The sequence below is a fragment of the Strigops habroptila genome, chromosome 1, assembly GCF_004027225.2.
Source record: "Strigops habroptila isolate Jane chromosome 1, bStrHab1.2.pri, whole genome shotgun sequence".
In the NCBI taxonomy this organism is placed as follows: Eukaryota; Metazoa; Chordata; class Aves; order Psittaciformes; family Psittacidae; genus Strigops; species Strigops habroptila.
This window is the reverse complement of record NC_044277.2, coordinates 89547523-89568742: the sequence shown is the minus strand read 5'-3', so window position 1 is coordinate 89568742 and position 21220 is coordinate 89547523. Positions and strand designations below refer to the sequence as shown.

Below are 21220 nucleotides of genomic sequence, written 5' to 3'. Positions count from 1 at the left end.
ACCACAACAGTCACCTAAGATGGATGACACTTATTGTTCATATTATAAACCTTGAAAGAAAAGGACTCCCTGCTATGAGATGTAACTGGTCTTAGAGGATCTTTCAAAAGCAACAAAAGCAGTGGCCTGTCAGATAAATCAGCTGAAGGCTATCTTGAGCAAGCTCTCTTACTTGTAGATTGATTGGTTTCCCTGGCTTTTGGCAAGTCGCTCACTCTGAAACTGAGCATTTTTTATTTGGTTTTGATGAAACCATCCCCATGCTAAACACGTTTGAAAAGCAGTTTACAGGTTTAAACTAAAGTGTTTATAAAACCTTAGTGAGGATTATCTTGCAAAAAAATGAGGACTTCTGGAATAAGCTGTTCAGTGTCAAATTCATTTTATATTTTGTTTAACATACATGTCAGTAAATTCAAGGCGAGATAAATCTGTTCATTAAGAACCCATACAGAATGTTTAGCTAAGTGTAAAGCATGGTATGTCTTTGTTTTATGGTGTATCTTTGGTTTTGGGGTGGGCCAGACTGCGTTCAGCCCAAGTATGTTGTCTGAGATGAAACACATGTGATGTGCATTTGAATTTGCTAGTATGTAAAATAGCATTGTCAGACTTTCTGGCAAGGGACTGGCTGATGTGGACCAACTGTGGGCTGCTCTAGCCTCAGGGCATAATTTACAGAAACCTGAAGCTACAGCAACTTACTTGAGAAGTGAAAGGAGCAAAAGTGTGAACAGCAGCAGTAATCAATGCAGGGCATCTCCGAACCTACTAAGTTTGCTTTATTTCAGCTATGGCCCACAAGATGGGAGTTGCATCTGGGGATGTAACGCTACAGATCTGAGGCCAGTTACTGCAAAAGAGGCTGTTTCTGGTTTAGGTCTTGTCCTAAGAAGTGACAAGGTAGCTCATGCTGTAGCTTATTAAAGCCCAAGTGGGGAATATAGGCACATTTAATGAGTCTGCATTCCAAACCCAATATTGCTATAGGGACAGCAGGAGAACATGCCGCCTTCAAAATCAGATACCCGCATCACCAGCAAACATCACATATTGCAATGAGAAATCACATACTGCAATGAGAAACCAATCAAGGTCTGAGTTGAAAGAGAAAAGCTTCAGGCTACTGGTCGATTCTTTTTCTAGTGAGGGCTTTTTTCAGGTACCAGGGAAGCATCCACATGGGTCTTACAGAAGCTGAGAGTGCCATGTCCTTACTGTGGCTGTACTTGCACCCAGCCGTTAGCCAGCACCTGCTTGCACCCTCTCAATGAGAATAGATTGTGTGAAGATGCCAGACTGTGCCTGGGTGCACTGAGGAGCAACACTTGCTCTGGCCTTTTAATGTTTAAACAGCTGTGCTGGATTTGCCAGAGGGTGTCTGACAGTCGTTAAAAATTGATCCCTGAGTAAACTGCCATGGTGCTATTTACTCCAATTCAGCTGTGATAATTTACACCATCTGAAGAGCAGCCTAATCTTGCACTGGCAAATTCTCTGAGATCCTCGCTACTGACTTGAACAGAAGGATCCTTGTGGTAATAGGAGTGCCATTTTCCAATCATTAATGACACTGGACTAGAGAATAATGATACAGCACAATTTAAAATAAAAGGAATAAATTCAGAATGAAAACATAACTGCTAACACTGGCCACAGGCTTGTGCTGATGCAGGACACCCATGTATGCTGACTTGCAGAATAGATGTTGGTTACACACGATTAAAATGAACTGCGACACTAACAGAGAAGACTTATGGGGTTTAACCTTCTCTCAGTTCTGGTCACACTGGTAGTTTGTTGTTGTTTTTTCATTTTGCACAAGGTTTGAAGCACCTCAAGGAATATCCATTTGGAAACATACTAGAGAGAAAGGAAACAGTATAATGTTCAGGGCCACAAACACCCATCTTCTAGAAAAGTGTGTTTTCCTCCCAACTCCATTTGAACAAGGTTAGATGTATCTGCAACTACCCACTAATCTTTTTGTTGTTAGTGGACATTCTGCTTCAAATATGGCTCATCTGCTTTGCCTGGCTAAGTGTGATCGCTCACTATTGATCAGTACCCATTCTCTTGGTCCTGTCTCTCTATTGTCCTGCTATTAACTTACCAAATGACACACGCCTTAACATTCCTCTTTATGACATATCTGTTGTCTTGTTATTCTTCAAGATACCACTTCCATCTCTTGACCTTGATGTCTTCAAAACACCTAGAATAGAAAAGAGACACATGAAGATCACCTGATTCACCAGATTGAATTTTCTGCTAAATTAGTGACTTCCTGGAACTAATCCTTAGAACATGAGCACACCACAAATTGCTAGTCAAGTAAATGTTTAAGGTGTATATACAGTGAATCGCTGGACTTTCTAAATGGTTAGCAAGATCAGGACTTTGGGGCATGTGAAAGAGCAATTTCTTACCTACTACTTCCTTATAAAACTCAGAAAAATGCGAATAACTTGTGATGGTATTCAAAATTTTGGAGACAATTTTACTTTGCTGTAAACCTACTTGATCCAGTCATCTTATACTCACATTAATAAGCATAGCTCTAGTTTATAGGTAAGTGTAAGTGTCCATTATAAAGAAGCTAAAACTAATGCAAAGTTTCTTGAGTTCATTAACCACAAACCATCACCTGATTCTACTAGCAAAAGTTTCAGAGCATATGTAATGCGGCAATGTATTTGTTTTAACCTTGGCTGGTGCAGGTAAATTCACGTTTGGTATAAATGGTAACGATGTACGACACGTTGACATCACTACATGTTTATAAAAAGAACATACAAATGCACAGTGACATTTTACACAGTGGTTGCACATAAGACACTTGAAGTCCGACGCTGTGGGGTGCCAAGTACTCTTAACTCTCATTAAGTTCAATGTGAGTTGAGAGTGCTTCGTGGCTCAGGTGCTCGTGCCCTCAGTGAGGCTCTGCATGGTAAGGAATTACACCAACATTCATGTCTGAGACGAGAGTAATTTCTCCTTTCTAGTATGTGTGTTTCTAATTGCTGGATTAGTACAATTGGCTGATAATCACAGTAATATAAATGATTTTCTGGTACTGAAGTGTTCTCTCTGAAAGTTAATAAAGCTCACTCAATATCGCCTACAGTTTTACAACACTGTAATGGAATAATGTAATGAGTACAATGTGAGTATAGTACAAAAGCCAATGTAAAGTTAAAAATGGATCTAGGATAGTGCTGTTCTTGAATACGAGCAGTACAAGGTATGAATTAGTTCTTTGAGCTGAGTACAGGAGTTAATCTGTGAACAATGCAGCCCAGCTCACATTCAGGTTCACTCCCGATTTCTTTTTTTTCTTAAGATTTGCTTCCTACCCTTTTCTTCCAGCTGTTTTGTATGCCCTCATCCTTGTTATTATTTCCATTAAGGTGATCATGCTTTTATGTTTACATCTTCCAGATTTGTACTGGAATTTGGTGGTAAAAATGGTTTTATAAACTTCCGTAAGAATGTGATGTAAGGACACAGGAGAAAACCAACTCTATTTAAAAATTTCAGCATGAATCCCAGGTCAGTTTGGAACTTTCAGGAATGTGTAGCCTTGTAACGTGAGAATTGTCTCCTGCGTGGAACACCTTAAAATTTATTGGTGACTTTAAATTATTTTCACTATGTGCAAACAGAATTTTATTAAATTTCATTATTTTAGGATCCATCCATGTCTTGTATGCCCATAATGAAAAGTTTGTTGATATAAGGGCACATTAATTGTATATGTAAGACCCTTACCCCTTTTTTTCCCCCTGCATGAATAAGACAAAGCCATATTTAGGGAGAAATTGGCTTTGTCTACCTGTAAACGAAGATCACCTGAAATGCAGTCTCATAAGAAGGTGATGGTAATTGGTAATGCCAAATCCTCATTACAGCAGTGGCATTTTCACCAACTGTATGGCGGATTTTGCAATTAAGAACACACAAAGAATTATTCCTTTCTTGTGTAACAATACTTTAATGTCAATAAAAAGTGGTTTTATAGTTCAAGATTACAAATAAAAAATATTTCGTCTTGACCCTTTTGCTATTTTCCCTCACATAGTCTTGAAATTTTAGTTAGGAAGTGTTAAAAACACGAGGTGGATGGATGCTCGCTCTGCTAAAAGCTGAAGGACTCCCTCCCCACTTTGCCATCACCGGATGTTTCGGAATGGAAGGTTTTGCTCCAAGTAATCCTGAAGAGCATACTGTGTCTCTCGTGGCAGGTGAAACCATGGGGGCACACACCACCAGGTCCTTTCAAGGTGGACGCAGCTGGGAGGGTACTAAAAGCAACGAGTGACGCGCCTCTCCTACTACCAGGCTGCATCAAGAAGGCACAACATAAGCAATGGTAAAGTCAGTAAACAAAATTTTACTGTAATATTTCATAACACAGATACTGTATTTCTCTTGTAAGTGTAAAGCTACCGTCTTACACAAGAAAGATGGACAGACCCTTTTCCAAGACTAATATGGATACAATAAATATGGAGTTTTACATACTAGATCTGTACACAGAAACTTTGTCCCACAGCCATAAAAATTTACATTTAACAGTGCAACATATAATTTAATCCTTTATTTATCTGACATAGGATGTTTACTTACTGAACACAAGCAACTACCTGGTTTTAATATACATATTTTATATATATATATTATATATATATATATTCAACAATCTGTACAGGTTTCTAAACATAAAACTCCAAAAAGGCACAATCGTCTATACAACATGTACAAAAATGGCTGGAGCTGACAAGAAACAACAATTATTGGTCAAGAGTTCATGATTGCACGAAGATTAGTAATGAGTTTGTGTCAGAAAAATGTGCTTTAAGGAAAGGAAGGTTTGCAAAGAAACCTGTAAGTGTTATTAAAAAAACCCCCAAAAAATAAAAACACAATGAAAAACAAAAACTAGGTTGCTATCACAAGTCTATCCTCATCGTCACTGCTGCCATCGCTAAACTGCACCGTGTTTTGCCGCCGGGGCAAGGCGGCTGGCCTGTGTACCTGTCTGTCCGGGGACACAGTTCGGTGGACCGGGGACTTGGTTAACGCGTCGGGATTCGCCTTGGCACGGGGCTCTGCCGGGGCAGCCCTCTTCACCTGCAGGGAAGGGACGTCGCGCTTTGGCTTGGCGGGATTCGTGAGGTCAGTCTTTTCAGGATCTGCTTTCCCTGGACCATCGGGTCGCTTGCAGTCGGTCAGCGGGGTGGGCTCGGGGTGGCTCTTCCCACCGTACCGCTGGCCGCCAGCTGCCGCCTGAGGAGAAGTGTCCCTGCCAGCCTGGCTGACCTGGGCTGTGGGGAAGCTGACAGTAGCCAGCTCCGGCTGCGCCTCGCAGGCTTTGCTGCCTGCGGCAGGCGCCTCGGAGACTCCTTGCCCCTCGGCACCAACGGGGCTGACGGAGGGGATGAGGGTCGGCAGGGCGATGTTCAGTATCTGCAAGCCGGGAATGTGGGCCTGCGGGCTGGGGTTGCCCTGTGGGGCAGCACCGGCGGTCAAAACCTGGAGGCCCACGGCGTTCAGGGTGATTCCCGAAGGGCGCATCTGCGGGGCGATGTTTGTGTTTGCCAGGCCCAAGATGTTCACTGTCTCCATGCCCAGCGGGGGCAGAGGCTGCAGGCTGGGCGTGCCGAGACCCTGGATACCCGGCACGCTCACCTGGCCGATGGGAATGCATGGCACCACACTGTTCACCTCGGCAACTCCCATGGGATTCGCGGTGGCACTGGCAGCCACGCCACCCGTCTCACCGAGGGCGCTGGTAGTTCTGTGAATCACACTAACGGCAGGGATAGTGAGCTGCACCGGCCCCGCCTGGATGGGAACAAAGGTGGAGTAGGTGGCCAGGCCGGCAGGGACCACCTGAATCCCCCCGACAGGTACTGTGCCGTAGGGAGCCTTGGCTTGCCGCTGCGAGTGCAGGGGGAGGTGGCTGAAGAGGTGAGTCTGGGGAGCCCTCCGGTCGGCAGCGGGCTGCAGGCACCCGGCCAGCTTCTCCTCTGGGATTTCAGCGTAGGGCAACGGCGCTGTTGTCTGCATGCCGCGGTCCACCGGCGAGGAGGGAGAGCTGACGGAGGGCGTGCTCTGGGAGAGAACAACACAGGCGTGTTAGTGCGGCGGCCACCACTATCCTCGAGTGAAATGAAAACACAAGGTAGCTGGGAGTGCTTCCCACACTCCCTTTTAAGAAAAAACAACAACAAACTGGTTCACAATATATACTGCCCAGCTTGAACAATGAACTAATTTCCTTCCTTTCTTTTTCCAACTCCTTCCTCGCCCACTAATTGAATTTTCCTCTCCTAATTAGGAGAGGCTAATTTCTCTTGAACACTAGTACTTGAAAACATTGCTGCATATCCTTTGTATGTGTTTTTTTAAGGAGTGAGAAGGCTTTGGAGAACTGTTTTCTGTGGAAATCACCTCAGGCAAGAAGCATAAGCTGGCATTTCTGATGCACTGGGTTCCTCTCCTGGAGGCATTACAGCCTCCAGCAAGCAGAGGCAGGATCATGGCACATCTCTCTGTAGGTGCTTCTGATGTGGAAGACAGGCAATATGCAATGACAAGAGATGGATGACAACTACAGCGCCTGCAGAGGCAGAGGTGACAGGCTGATACCGGAGTGAGACATGGGACCCACATGTCACTGCTGCCTCAGTGTACATCTCACTGTAGCTTGGTGCACACGCCTGGACCGATAATCGTATTTATATGCTTCCTTTTCTTCTCATATAGCCTATATTATCCACCAAGGCTGGCAACTCCCTTCCTAAAATCTCCTAAATGGAGAAGTCTTAAATTGCAATTGCAATCTCTCAATATCTTTCTGTTTTAGGCATGTTCACAACAAATACAGTGAAGTAATCTTATTTATTTATATAGTCCTAAATGGTAATTCTGTGATTTTGACCAAACTCTCAAGAAATCTCTAGAGCAGGCAGGCAAAAAAAAAATTAAACATGAACAGTAATGCCCTTGAAAACTGCTGGTATGAAATATATTGGTTAAAGGAGAACATGATTTACTGACTATGCAGTGCCAACCAGTCTAAATGGGAAGATGGGTGTGAGAAGGAAGCCAACATCTTTCTTAGAATTAAGTCCTGTCTGACACCTCACAAGAAATCCTGATAAACTGGTATGGATGCTTTTGAAGGAACATACAACAGCCTTCCTGAGCTGTCTCGACCCCTTGTCTTGATTGCAAGAAGTGGGATCCACAACCATTCATAATAGAAACAGACTGTAGATGAGCCATCAGACACATGGCTGCCACTTCTTTTGGTCTGGGAAAGTAGGTGGTAGTCTGGAGAGGAATTACTGCCTTGTATTACTTAGATGCCCTTTTTTTCCCCCTTAGTATATTCATGTAGACAATTATTAGAGCTATATTAATGAAGGCCTTTCAACATTGTTAATAGTGTGAATATTTTCTTGAGGCTTCAGTGGTTCTGTCTGATGAGGGAGTATACTCAGTCAAGTGTCTTTCTGGTATCTATTGGCAACAACTGAAACCCCAAATCCAAATATTAAGATCCTACGCCTTTTGTGGCAGGTATATACCGTGATCAGAGACCACTCATTTTATTCTCTGCCATACTACAAAATCACTCCAATTTACATTTGCCACATGGACTCACGGTTGTACAGGCAGGAATGAACTTGTGTCAAACAATGACATACAGCAATAATTTCTGCTGTTTCTCCTTGTCAACAGTTCACTATCTCAAATGTTGTAAGAAAGAAATCCAGTAATACAGGTTTTTAAGGAAAAAAGAAGTCAGTAAGTATTTAAACCAGAATGAAATTTTTACTTACTCTTTATGCTTTTGAAAATTTCCTGCTGCTTATTTTTCTATAACTGCATGCATATACCATTTGTAAATACTGCATTCATCACAGAGAAGGCAGTAATTTCTTCATTATTTAAACTACATTTAAACTACATATTGCATCACATTTTCCTGAGCATTATTCTGTATAGCTCTAGTACCTTCATGGTCTGCAGTAAGAAATCAAAACTTTATCCTCAGGGTCAGTCAGGTATGTGACTTGTACCATCCCCATTACAGCCCATTAAAATATTGCATTAAAATACTGTTAAAGGGTCAACGCTTGTCAGTTTCTCTCTGTGATTTCCTCAGCAGAGCTTTCAAGACAACAGTCACCAAAATTACTGAACGCCCCTGCAGCCTTGCATACAGTCTGACCTCATCCTTCCGCACACAGCTCTGAAGGGCTGTGTGTCTACAATAGGCATGGGCAAAATTGATCCTTTTCTGATTAAAATGTTCTTTCAGCTTGCAGGAAGATAGAGCTGCGCTCAGTTCTGTGCTCGCCTCTCCTTTTGTTATTGTGCAAGGACAATCTCCTTGAACATCTGGTGCTCCTTCTAGTTTTGCTACTAAGCATATTTGGAGGGGAGACAAACAATTGCACCATTTTTTTATAGTGATAAAGCAAAACCCCTTGGGACTAAACTAATTTCCCTTGGGAATTATCGATGATTCTATCTTCATATTTCAGAGTGAAATGACTTCTGAATTCTACCACTTTCCTCTGAAAACTTCACCACCATACGTTCATTCTAAGTATCTGTTATACCCCTTATTTGTAAGGCAATCTACCAGCTCCAAACTTCAGCTGAAATGACTGTATACAATTAATCCTTTCAGGGAGAATGCAGTCAAAATAAAGAATTTGAAAAGCAGTGCTCCTACAACATTGTTGCTTCTAAAGTCCTACACATCTGTGCTTTAATTACTTTCAATGCTTCATACAGGCTCATCAGCCAACAACTAAGAATAAAGGGAAAAACAAACATTTTGATCTTTGAAAAATCTCCCTCCCAAAAGATCTTTAAAAGCAGGATTTTAAATCCCGCTCTCTCCCTCGGAATCAGACACTCCTACCTTTGTAACAGCTGCAGTTGATATTAAGGAGTGGCCCAAAGCTGTTTCTGGATCCAGGTAATCCACAGACATCTGGCGACCTGGAGATGTAGGAGTGACGTCTGCCAGTGCTGCACTGGCACTGCGGGGCACCACTACTCTCTCCTGGGCTTTATCCTCATGTGCTTCCTGATGGGTGAATTCTGCTGGTGACCTGGAGGTCCTGCTAACCGACTGCGCCGCGCTGAGGACGGTCATCTTTGTGAGCAATGCTTTTGGCAGACCATCCATAGAGTCCGCGTGAACCCCAGCAAAACAGTCTGGAAGTCTGATGTCTTCATCCGTGCTGCTGGCATCCTGCAGGCCATGTCGAGAGGGGTGATGTTGGGGGCTGGCTGTCACCGAAGGGGTTGTGGATAGGACTGACTCAGCCTGGCTATCTTCATCATCATCTTCATTGTCATTTTCATCTTCATCGGCACCATCAGACTCCTCCACATCATATCCTGACCGGTCATAGCCAAATCGTTGCTTCTCACCTGCAAAAGTGGGAATTAGAAGGTAAGCCAGTGAAGGTTCTGGATAGATTGGGAAGGAGGTGGGAGGGAGTAATCAGAAACACCAAAATAACACATGGCACATGCATTTTTCAGTCACATACCATTCCATCAAAACAACAGGGAAAATTTTCATTTTTGTTCTTATTTTCCACTGTACATATTTAATTCTACAGCTACATAATCTCTTCTGCCTCCATGTTGTTTTTAAGCTTCTAGATCTGGCTGTTTGCTTTTAAGCCATTTATAACCATTTGCTCCAAGTCACCCTTCACTCTTTCGCTTGGGGAGAAGTGAGCAGATTCCCGGTTCATTAAGTTCCCAGTGATGACATACGAAGCTGGTCTGCCAGCCTTAGCGGTGGGATATTCTCTGGCTGGTTCTGACTCATAAGTGGGTGTCCTTGTACCTAATATGAATCACTGCTGCAAAGGGTTTTGAAGGATGCAAACAGAAAGACTGGAGGCTGTTAGTCAGGAATCTGCCTCCTTAACAGGCAAAAGAGACCAAAATTAGATCTCACCAGATTTCTTCACTTTGCTAATGTTTTGAAAGGTTTATTAACAAGTCACCCCAGATGTCCTGGGAGGCCCCCATCCTTTCAAAACTTACCTAAGCATAAAACTGCTCATATGAGCACATGCTCACATGAAGAAGCCCTCCTGATTTCAAGTCTTAAAGCCAAACTGCTGTCTAGTGGTAAATTTCTCTATAAAACACAGCTCTACTGCAGCTTCTCACCTTCTTTTATATCACAACTTGGAAAGAAAAAATCGTCCTTAGTAAAGAGACAGAAAATCCCATCTGCTGTATCTGATTCCAAGCCAGACTGTCTGGGATCATATTTTATAAAAGACAAAATGCTTCGAATGCACTAATATTTTATATTCGATTAAAGGTCTGTCTGCTGAGCTGTCCAAAAAAAATATCAGCATAAAAATCACTTGGCTCTGCAAAAGCAATGATGGCTGGTTAGTTAAAATCTCAGGGATCCTGTTCTAGGGAAATCTACACAGCAACTTACCATCAACATGAACAATTCTGAAAACCGCCCCCCAAACCCAGACCCTTAAATGTATTTGAATGTGCTACCAATGCTTTAGGTTGCTATGTGGTAGAAACCAAAATAAGCATCTTGAACTCCAGGTAAAATAAATGGGTTTAATTGAGCTACCTCTCCATAAGTTACCCTTCATTATAAGCCTTTATGATTTCAAATGAGGAATGCAATTAGGAATGAGACTAATAGTTATTTGAAAAAAATCCCTCTATAATGACTTTGCCCCTCTTTGACTACAAAGTAATGTGTACATTAACTAAATATGGAAACCATAGAATTTCTATATTTACTACAGCAGGCATGAAACAGAAATGTTATTAAAAACACCCCAAATCCTCCAGGTCATTGGAACAATGCTAACAAAAGTATTTTTTAGAGTTTTAACTATTCTTCATTTATAATTCTCATCTACAGACAAAGCTGTTCAGAAATGAAAATACATTTTGGTGGAAAAATTAATTCAGTAAGGTCCATTAAAAAAAAAAGGTAGTAGGATTGTTAGAAATATTATTAACAAAACCACATGGAGTTTTCAATGTTTTTTTCTCTATACTTCTGTCATTTCTCTTCTTTACACAAACAGTGTTTCTTCATCATTAATTTGCAAAGCAAACACATCTAAAACGTTAGGACCTCTACATATGTTTGATTTTTGAACGGAAATAACTTCCCTTAATGCTTCTGCATCTTGAAGACTTCTCTGTGTGTAACATCTAGAGAATGACCCATGCATTTCCTGCAACTCTTTAAACAATGCACAGGGCATCGCAAAGCCTTGGATTTCAGTCTGGTCTCTCTTTGGCTTCTTTACCCAACATCACGTAACTATTCCCTGGGAAATCCTACTTTCTTTTCTTTTTTCTCCCTTGCTCTACATGGATCCCATTCTCTGTGAAAGTTGATGTCAATCATGAGTGACTGTCTCCACTGGCAAGAGAAACTACCTGAAATGATTAGATTGACTTGTCACATTTGTAAAGCAAGGAAAACATATGATCAAACAATGCTTTGGTTTATAATAAGAAACTCCTTTTCCAAACCAACATTCAAACTGCTACATGATTTACTAGTAAATGCTGCTTATGTAGAAATCTTCTGCATACATTTTGGCTTTCTAGAATAAAACCTTGGAAAGGAAAAGGGGAACTGTGTGTGGGACACAAATTCCTTACATGCAGGACTCGGTGGGATATCATTTCCCTCTATTGTTTCCCTGTTTACCTCCACCCTTTGTGCATTTGCCAGCTTCTACTTAAGTGTGGTTGGTTACCTGTAGCCAGAGCTTGCAGTGTAGGCGAGGTGACAGCAATCAATGTGGTTCCCTTACTCCCACACCACTTTGAAACGTCAGATGAGAAAAACACATTCCCGACTAGCTTGCTCAGGCAATGCACAAAGGAACACTCTGCTCTGGATTTATACCTGTGTGCACATTTGCTGAAACAAGAGGTGCCCAAGCCTTTGTAATTCGTGATCTCGTTAAGCATTGCTGTATATCAGTGGAGTTGCCAGAGGACCTGATGCTGGAGTTTCAAGCGCTGGAAGACCCAGGCAGGTCATGGGTCTTCTCTAAAGAAGACACTGAGCTGAATCTGGGACCACTCCTTGTGGTGAAAGACTCTTTTCCAAGCACTGTCTTGTTAACCAAGTAGTATTGGCCCCGATCCATTCTGGTAATTGTACACTGCCTGCTAAAGTTCCCTGGCAGTTTTAATTGGGGAAAAATTAATTCTTCGATTCCTATCTTAAAATATGCACAATTATAACCATATGCTTATGTAGCTGATACATATATATAACTAGAACTGACTCAATTTCCAAAGGGAACAAAATTACTTCTGTGTTTAACTTGGTATGAGGTTGTAAAGCAGCGCGGAATATTTCAGAATGAAGGATGTGTTATAAATTTAAAGACCACTAGCATATGGGGAAATGGCTTTTGGCATGAAAGTTCACAGTTTTTTTTTCTTAAAAAGAAAACAGGAAAAAAGTTTCACACTATTAAGTGAAGGCTTATGAAAGCTACTTCTCTTTCAAATTTGTAACTGTCACCATTTATAACAGAAAGACTGCTCAAGGCTGCCTCAATTTTTTATAAAGAGTGTTTTTGGAAGAGTAGGGAATGTCTCTCTCTCATCCTCTGTCAACTCCTGCAATCTTTTCTTTTAAATCCTTAGAAAGACTCTTTCTTCTTCTTGGACTTCATAGGAGAAAGTGGAACTTTTGGCTACAGAGCTGAACTCTGCAAAAATTAGGAACAGCTGGAAAAAAAGGTGTAAGAGAAACATGGACACAACTTTTGATTAGGGATTTTGCTTGCTTGCCAGCTATAATTATATTTAATAAAATAACTGAGGTTTTAATCAGTATATTGAAGTAAGTGTATACAAATCGTAGGCAAAAATCATCTTAGTCCTTTCATTTATTTTGTTGTCAGTCCTCAGTTAGTTAATCAGCTCTGTATTGTGGTTGCGGTGTTGATGAGCTTGTTGGCTAAGCTCTCGGAGTACTGACATTTTACCCCGAAGCGAGAAAGAAAAAGTTCCAAGTTCCTTAGCACAATAGCATTAGTTGGAATTATCAGCATCCTAATACGTCCATCAGTGAAACATGTGGGGCTGATAAGTCCACCCACTGCTTTTTCCAGTTATGCTGCTATGAATTAGGTAACTAAATTAGGTCTCCCCTTGTACTTTGTTTTAGAAGTTTTTAAAACAAAAAAAGTACTTTGTTTTAAAAGCTTTTCCTACAGGAGTCCTTTATTGTGCATGGTTTTAACAATGGCCATCTAATTATCACCATACTGCAACGTACTAAAGGAAAGTTTCATCAGAATCTCAGCTTGCAGCTTGTATTTTTAATTGTGATATTATCACCAATTAGTCCATCACATGACCTGACTTATCAGGCCCTGCTACAGACTTTGCAATTTCTGCACCAAATCCAGTGATAAAGTTCAACAGCTTATAACTTAGTCATATTTGGTTATAACTTAATCATGGTTAGGTAGATTGTTCATGTACAGAGCAAAATGTTTATTTTTGCTCCTTCACTGGCAGGAAGACCAGAAAGACCTGAAAATATAAGTCCAGACTGCTGAAGTTTTACACATTCCAAAGAAAATACACAGTTACGTAGGTAACTATAGGATTGCTATTAGCTCTGCTTATGCAGATAAGACATAACTTACTAAGCATCTGTTGGTTTGTTCACTACCTATTCCCATCTAAATTTAAATTTACTAAATTTATTGGCTTTTAGCATCCAAGTAATACAAAGCAGTGTTTATCATCTCAAATTGTGGAAGTATTTTCAGTTATGGATTAATATCTACATAAAAGCATTTTAAAACAAAGCATCTGTTCTATATTATATACTCTCCATCAAAGTTAAAAAAACCAACCATACTATGGCAATAAAGGCAGAAATATTTTTTAGTATGTCATTGTATGATCATAAACTTGAAAGTAAGGTCTCTATGTCATCAATGCATACTCTATTTTTCTAAACAATTACAAGCTTATAATTGCCTTTCTCCCATTGCATTGGTCCTGTAATAGAGTGCTCCACAACCATTCAATCAGATTTTAAAAAGGGTAAAACATGTTTTAAGTACTGTGAAACACCACTAGCATCTATATCCAGACTTGCTGTCTTCCTATGTCTGTTCATAAGCTTTACTTGACTGATTTCAGTCTTGCTTCACCTACTGTCCACTGCTCATCACCATCAAACAGGACTCACAGTGACATCTACTGGGTTAAATTCAGACTGGTAATAGCCAGTGCTACTCAGAAACGAGAAGAAAAACCAATCCTGTGGGCTTTTGACTTTCATTCCTAAGAGTATGGAAAGTAACAAAGTAAAACTAACTAAAAAAGTAAGAGTAACCTCTCCTTACAGAGATTATTTACACCTAAGCCTTCCTGAGTAACATGTATATTGTAAATCAACCCTAGCACTAGGTAGTCTATTCCCAGGCTGTAGGTGTAGGGCTCCAGCATGCTCTAATGTACATCTAGTTGAACACTAGACACTGATACTACAAAAGAAAAAAAATTAAAAAAATTCAAATTGTTGCAAGCTGTACAGAACCAGCCTTCCATTCTATCTGCAAAAGGAGGATATTGTTGCAAAGATTTTAATTTATTTTCACTCCTTAAACGTAGATGCAGAAAAAACACAGGCTGAGTCACAATTAAGCTAATGAAGAGCCATGAAAACTCACTTAAGATCTACTATAAGTAATATATAGCTAATTAACTCAGAACCATTGTATCTTTAGAAGGGTTTAATACTGCAAAAATGAATTTTTTTTATATATATGTATATAAATACATATGTATATAAATACATATCTGAAACTTACAATTATGTCTTTCCACTGGTAAAGTAATATTTTGGTATAAAATTCCGCCATAGAGACCATTTAAATAAGCTGTGCCCATCTACTGATTTCATTATTAAATAACTATCTTGTGCAAGTTTACTCAGGCATACCATAACACTCATACATTATCTTACATATGAAATATTACAGGTTTAAAGATTATAACTGTTTTAATTTGAAGACAAATTATTGTTGTTTTTAAGACAGGATAGCAAAATGCTGGGTCAACATTGCCAAAGAGGATATCCCCAGTTGCAGTCTGTCACACTAAACAGTTCACCTCGTCTGACAATTTAATTCAGATATTAACATTCCTTACATTGTAACCCTGTATTTTGGTGACAAGAACATTCCACAGAGCAGAAGATGAAAGATAAATGGACTAGGGAATGGTTTTGAATACAAAAAGCCAGGCCAGAAAGTATTTACTAATACCCAAATGATGACAAGTCCAAATACAAAGACTGCTATGTTAAAAGCTCTGATTACATATAGTCTCAGACAGCTAGAGAGCATCTCTTTCTTTTTTCCCTAGATGCTACAGCACAACAAAATTTCAGCTTCTCAGATTACTGAAAAAACAGACTCTGGATGTGTGTGTGTGGATGTGTGCATGCCTGCCTTCAAGATTGTGTACAATTTTGCACTCCTTATTCAATCTGCATGCATTATTAATCTATACTGCTAGCGGGTCAAAGCTGACTTCTCACATGAATCTAAAAGATTATATATTCAAATAATTGTGATTGCCTGTGCTTAAAAAACCTAAACCCCGACATAAAAATAGAACCAGCAAATTCCTTCCTAAATAAAAGGTTGGTGGCTTTGTTAAATTTCTGGCTAATTCTCTAATTCAAAGTCTGATGGGAGATACAGCTTAGTTATTTTAAGCAAGGGTGCAGACATTTTTATTGCCATAAGATTAGTCAGTATTCCAAGTGTTCAGATAACAGATTAGCTAGAGACAGGCAGACAGACATTCTGTGGGTCAGGGAAAAGGCCAATCTCACACAGCCTACAGGAAGAAGAAATTTTTTTTTCTTGAGGTCATAATTATTTCTTATCAGATTTTCTACACCTTCCTCTCCAGCATCTCACATTGCCTTCCTCTGAGGAAAGACATGGGACCAGACAGACCACTCTCTAAGAGAGAGATCGTTTCTGACAACCATGCAACTCCTGAAGTAAAAAATGTATGCGTTTAAAGACGTCAGTTTTTAAAGCACCAAAAGGATTATTTGACACAAACCCGTCAGCAATGCACGTCAGAGGGAGGAGGGGTGAAGGAGCCAAAGACTAACACCACGAGTGAAGCTTGTGGCCCAAGGCCCATCACGTTTTCCTTTGCGGGTGACATACTGCTGGCAGGACTGTCTCTTAAGCCCAGATCTGGCACAAGGGTGCTGGCCCCAATGTGAGCTCTGCTGCACTGCCCTGGAGAAAGGGCAGCCAAAGAAGTAGTCGAAGCTGCTTTGTAAACTGAGACTAATTAGACACCTCAAAAAAAACCCCATATTTAATCACATTCAAACACAGCCAAAAAATTAGCATGTACAAGATTTTGGAGAGGGCAACAGAACCACCTACATTTAAAAAAGCCTGTATGCAAATACATCACACTTTTTTTTCTCTCCTGACTCTTTGCCTTAGAAATGGGCCTACAAGCAAGTTTCTGAATTATCAGGAGAAATACTTTCATGTGTGAAAGGTAAGCTGACAGGTGAAGTCACATTTTAAAAGTGTACAGTTATTCACTGAATTTACCTGGGTAATAGTCAATGCCCTTTGTTGGATTTTTTCGGAGGCTGGACTGGTTTGGCTGCAGCAAACGTGTGTTTATCATGGGCTTTATTACCCTGTTTCTTGGACAGGACTTTAGTGCTGAGCTTTGTGCTGCACAGCTGTTTTGCTATGGGTACCTGAGCCAGATCATTTAGACAAGGTAGGGATTTTATCACCAAGTTGGTGGGTTTGGTTTTTTTAGGGTTCTTAGTTAAAGCAAGAAGTGTTACCTGCTCTATTTTTTTTTTTTTTTCTGGAGGGTGGGTGGCAGGTGGTGCGTGGAAGCATCTTAAAACAAAATTTCTGGCAGAATTTCAAGGATTATGTAGCAGAACCTGCTGAATGTTTGTCTTGCCTTTTTTTTTCCAAAATAGAATATTTAATTTATTAATAATAACTATGCTGAAGCAAAGAACATAGTTCAAGGGAATACGTAATATATTTACACTATGGTTATACACACGTATACATGACATGTAAAAAGGTAGTCTCTCTCTCTCTCTCTCATTTCAGTAGTCTTGAAGCCAAAGAAAAGCAATCTTTCAACAAATGTTTGAAACGGCTTACTTCTACCAAGTGTTACTGATAATTCTGTTAACATTTGAAACATTTCCCATTACATTATAACCACAAATACAATTTTTAATGTATGCAATTGGGAATATCAATTTATCAATCAGTAAAATGTTTTCAGTTCCTAGTAAATGGAAATGCCTGCTCAGATGTACTTTATAAAACTAAATAAAATGTCAAAAGCTACAGAACATTGCTTTAAAAAGTGACGATTTTTGTGTCATGGGAAGGTTGAAAATGTTAACGGAAACTGTTCCTTTGTGAGAAAAGGACAGTAATTTGTACCGCTGCTTACCTTCTTCTGTGTTACTTATTTGGTACCTCAAATTGCAAAGGGGGGGGACCATGTTTTTAGCTTATTGAAAAGGACTATGTCGAAGAATGCCAAAAAAGGGAAAATGCAGGTTTCTTTGTACCTAGCACACCACTGAATCATACCAGCTGAGTTATATTCCCAGCATTATTTAGAATTAGATTCAAGCTGATTCGCTTATTCTGCTGGCGGTTGTCATATGGGACCAAGTGCATTCATCTTTCTTGCCCTTTACTGTTTAAATAAAGACCCCCACTGCTTTCTTTTCTCAAAACCTCTTCTGCAATCTAATAAACTATTCCACTGGAAGAAGAAAAATATGACAAGGCAAGGCGACACGACGCATCTCCCTGCTGAGAAACGGAAGAAGAAAATGTGACCACTGCACTGATACATGCCGAGATACGAAACAGTCCTAATGCACAACCCTGTTCTCCACCTCACTGCATCTGGTGCAGCTACATCTTTCTTATTATGGTGAGCAAAACCCACATGAACCCAGTTCAGCCCTCTTTGATTGTTCTCGATCTCATGTCCTCTTCAGCGGAGCCAACTCAAGATGCGGGAAGTGCAAAATCCCAGTTATTAGCAAATATTCATTTTGATAACACTCTCATCACTAATGGAGAAATAGAACAGGTCAAGATGAATAATGCTGGTAATTTCTAAATGATTTCTACCTGCTGATTTATTTGTGAAACAGAACAGAACTCTACACTGGAAGAAGATAACCCTCCTTGCAGAGCACTCAGCAACATATTTGTGATTCTGGTGGCATGTTAGTGATATAATTTTTATGAAATGTGCATCTCAAAAGTTTGACAATTACATGCACATCTATTTTCAAAGAAACCCTACATTTGGCTACCTTTTTTTTCTAGGCAAACAGCTGTTTTGCTGGTATTTTCAGTCTTGTCATATTTAACTGTGAAACTGTTGAAGTTAAACTGCATAACACTTTGTGAAAAATTCAGCAGCAATTTATCTTTAGCATATGCTCGTCATTTCTTTAGGTTAAAGTTTTTCCAGCATTTCTTATTCCCTTGGACTAGCTTCTAAGATTTTCATCTCTGTATCTATTCGCTACGAAGAATTTAAAAGCTTTGGAAAAGAAAGGGTAAGAAACTGGGATGACAAAATAAATACAAAATGCAGTAAAGAAAGATGATTTTAATTTCTTACCAAATTCTTCTTCTCCATCCTGGTCATCTATTAAGGCTACCGAGACTCCCAAATCCATGCATTTCTTGCTATGTGCCTTTGACTTCATATGTTTGGTTAAATTTCCTTAAGAAAAAATTAAAAAAATTATCTGTCCTGTGACTATACAAATGTATACAAATATACACTCAACATGTCTATATCTTATTCAGCTACATTTGTAACCACCTGTATAATTTGATTTCACACTTGATAGAACCTTGCCCCTTAATGTCAAGGGCTGCAGCAGATTCACCATCCAGAAAGCTCTCTGGCTACATCTCATGAAGTTCTTTACTTGAGATCATAGAATCAACCAGGTTGGAAAAGGCCTTTAAGATCATTAAGCCCAACCATTACCCCAGGACTGCCATGTCCACCACTAAACCATGTCACTGAGGGCCTCGTCTACACAGGTTTTGAACACTGAGGGATGGTGATTCCACCACTTTCCTGGGAAGCCTGTTCCAATACCTGACCACCCTCTCATTTTTCCTAATATCCAGTCTAAACCTCCCCTGGTGCAGCTTGAGGCCATTACCTCTTGTCCTATCACTTGTTACTTGGGAGAAGAGACTGACCCCCTCCTACAGCCTCCTTTCAAGTAGTTGTGGAGAGCGATAAGGTCGCCCCTGAGCCTTCTCTTCTCCAGACTAAATAACTCCAGTTCCCTCGGCCATTCCTCATCACCCTTGTGCTCCAGATCCTTCACCAGCTTTGTTGTCCTTTTCTGGACCTGCTCCAGCACCTCAATTTCTTTCTTGTAGTGAGGGGCCCAGAACAGAACATGGTATTTGAGGTGCAGCCTCACCAGTGCCCAGTACAGGGGGACGATCACTGCACTGGCCCTGCTGGCCACACTATTGCTGATACAAGCCAGGATGCCGTTGGGCTTCTTGGCTGCCTGGGCACAAGCTGGCTCATGTTCAGCAGGCTGTTGCCCAACACCCCAGGTTCTTTTCCGCCAAGCAGCTTTCCAGCCACTCTTCCCCAAATATGTAGCTTTGCATGGGGTTATTATGGCCCAAATGCAGGACTTGGCACTTTGCCTTGTTGAACCTCATACCATTGGCCACAGCCCATTAATCCAGCCTGCCCAGATCCCTCTGCAAAGCTTTCCTATCCTTAGCTGATCAACACTCCTGCCCAACTAGATGTTGTCTGCAAGTTTACTGAGGGTGCACTTGATCCCCTCATCCAGATCATCAGTGAAGATATTAAACAACACTGGCCCTAACACTGAGCCCTGAGGGACACCACTAGTGACTGGTCATCAACTAGATGTGATATCATTTACCACAATTCTTTGGGCTCGGCAATCCAGCCAGTTTCCAACTCAGTGAAGAATCCACCTATCCACGCCATGAGTAGCCAATTTCTCCAACAGAACGCTGCAGAAGACAGTGTCAAATGCTTTACTTAAGTCCAATCAGACAATGTCCACAGCCTTTCCCTCACCAACCAGACAGGTCACCTTACTGTAGGAGATCAAGTTGTTCAAGCAGGACCCGCCCTTCATGAACCCATGCTGACTGGGCCTGATCCCTCTGTTTTCCAGCACGTGCTTTATCATCTCACTTAGGATCATCTGCTCCATGACCTTCCCTGGCACTGAGGTCAGGTTGACAGGCCTGTAATTCTCAGGGTCTTCCCTCCTGCCCTTTTCGTAGAGAAGCGTCACATTGGCCAACCTCCAATTCTCAGGGACCTGCCCACTAGACCAGGACTGCTGATAGATGATGGAGAGTGGCTTAGCAAGCTCCTCTGCCAGCTCCTTCAGCACTCTTGGGTGTAACCCATCTGGCCCCATAGATTTGTGTATGTCTACATGGAGCAGGAGGTCACTAACCACTTCTTTCTGAATCATGGCGAATTCATCACTGAATCAGCTCCCCATCTCTGCAATCCAACTCAGGGAACTGAGTACCCTGAGGATGGCTGGTGTGACTATTAAAGACTGAGGCAAAGGCAGCCTTTTCCTCATCCTGAGTCACTAGGTTTCCTCTAGTATCCAGTAGAGGATGGAGATTCTCCTTGACCCTTCTTTTATTGCTAATATATTTGTAAAAGTACTTTTTGTTATCTTTTATGGCAGTGGCCAGATTTAGTTCCATCTGTGCCTTTGCCTTTCTAACTTTCCCTCTACATAACCTAACAACATTCTTGTACTTTTCATGGGGTAACTGTCCCTTCTTCCACAGGTGACAAATTCTCTTTTTTTTCCTGAGTTCAAGCAATATCTCCCTGTTCAGCCAGGCTGGTCTCTTTCCTGCTTGCTCCTGCACCTTGAATTACTTGAAGAGTAATTCTGCCAACCAGTGTCCTAAACAGGCCTAAGTCAGCCCTCCAGAAGTCTAAGGTGGAGGTTTTGCTGATCTTCTTCCTGACTTCTCCAAAGATTGAAAATTTGATCATTTTG

General features: G+C 40.9%; 1 protein-coding gene across 8 annotated transcripts in view; it reads right to left on the bottom strand.

Annotated features, from left to right (window-relative positions):
- Window positions 1-21220, bottom strand: part of HIVEP1 (HIVEP zinc finger 1) — a 135789-nt gene that overhangs the window by 2867 nt on the left and 111702 nt on the right. For 7 of the 8 annotated variants that reach the window (XM_030487749.1, XM_030488013.1, XM_030487921.1 and 4 more), the window contains 3 exons: window positions 18784-18888; window positions 8948-9465; window positions 4049-6117 (listed from right to left, as the gene is read on the bottom strand). In XM_030487749.1, the coding sequence (XP_030343609.1) occupies window positions 4942-6117; window positions 8948-9465; window positions 18784-18888 (1799 nt within the window). In that variant the 3' untranslated portion in view covers window positions 4049-4941. Of the gene's footprint in view, window positions 1-2113; window positions 2216-4048; window positions 6118-8947; window positions 9466-18783; window positions 18889-21220 lie in introns of those variants that run through there. The other variant, XR_003991663.1, reaches the window with a different exon arrangement.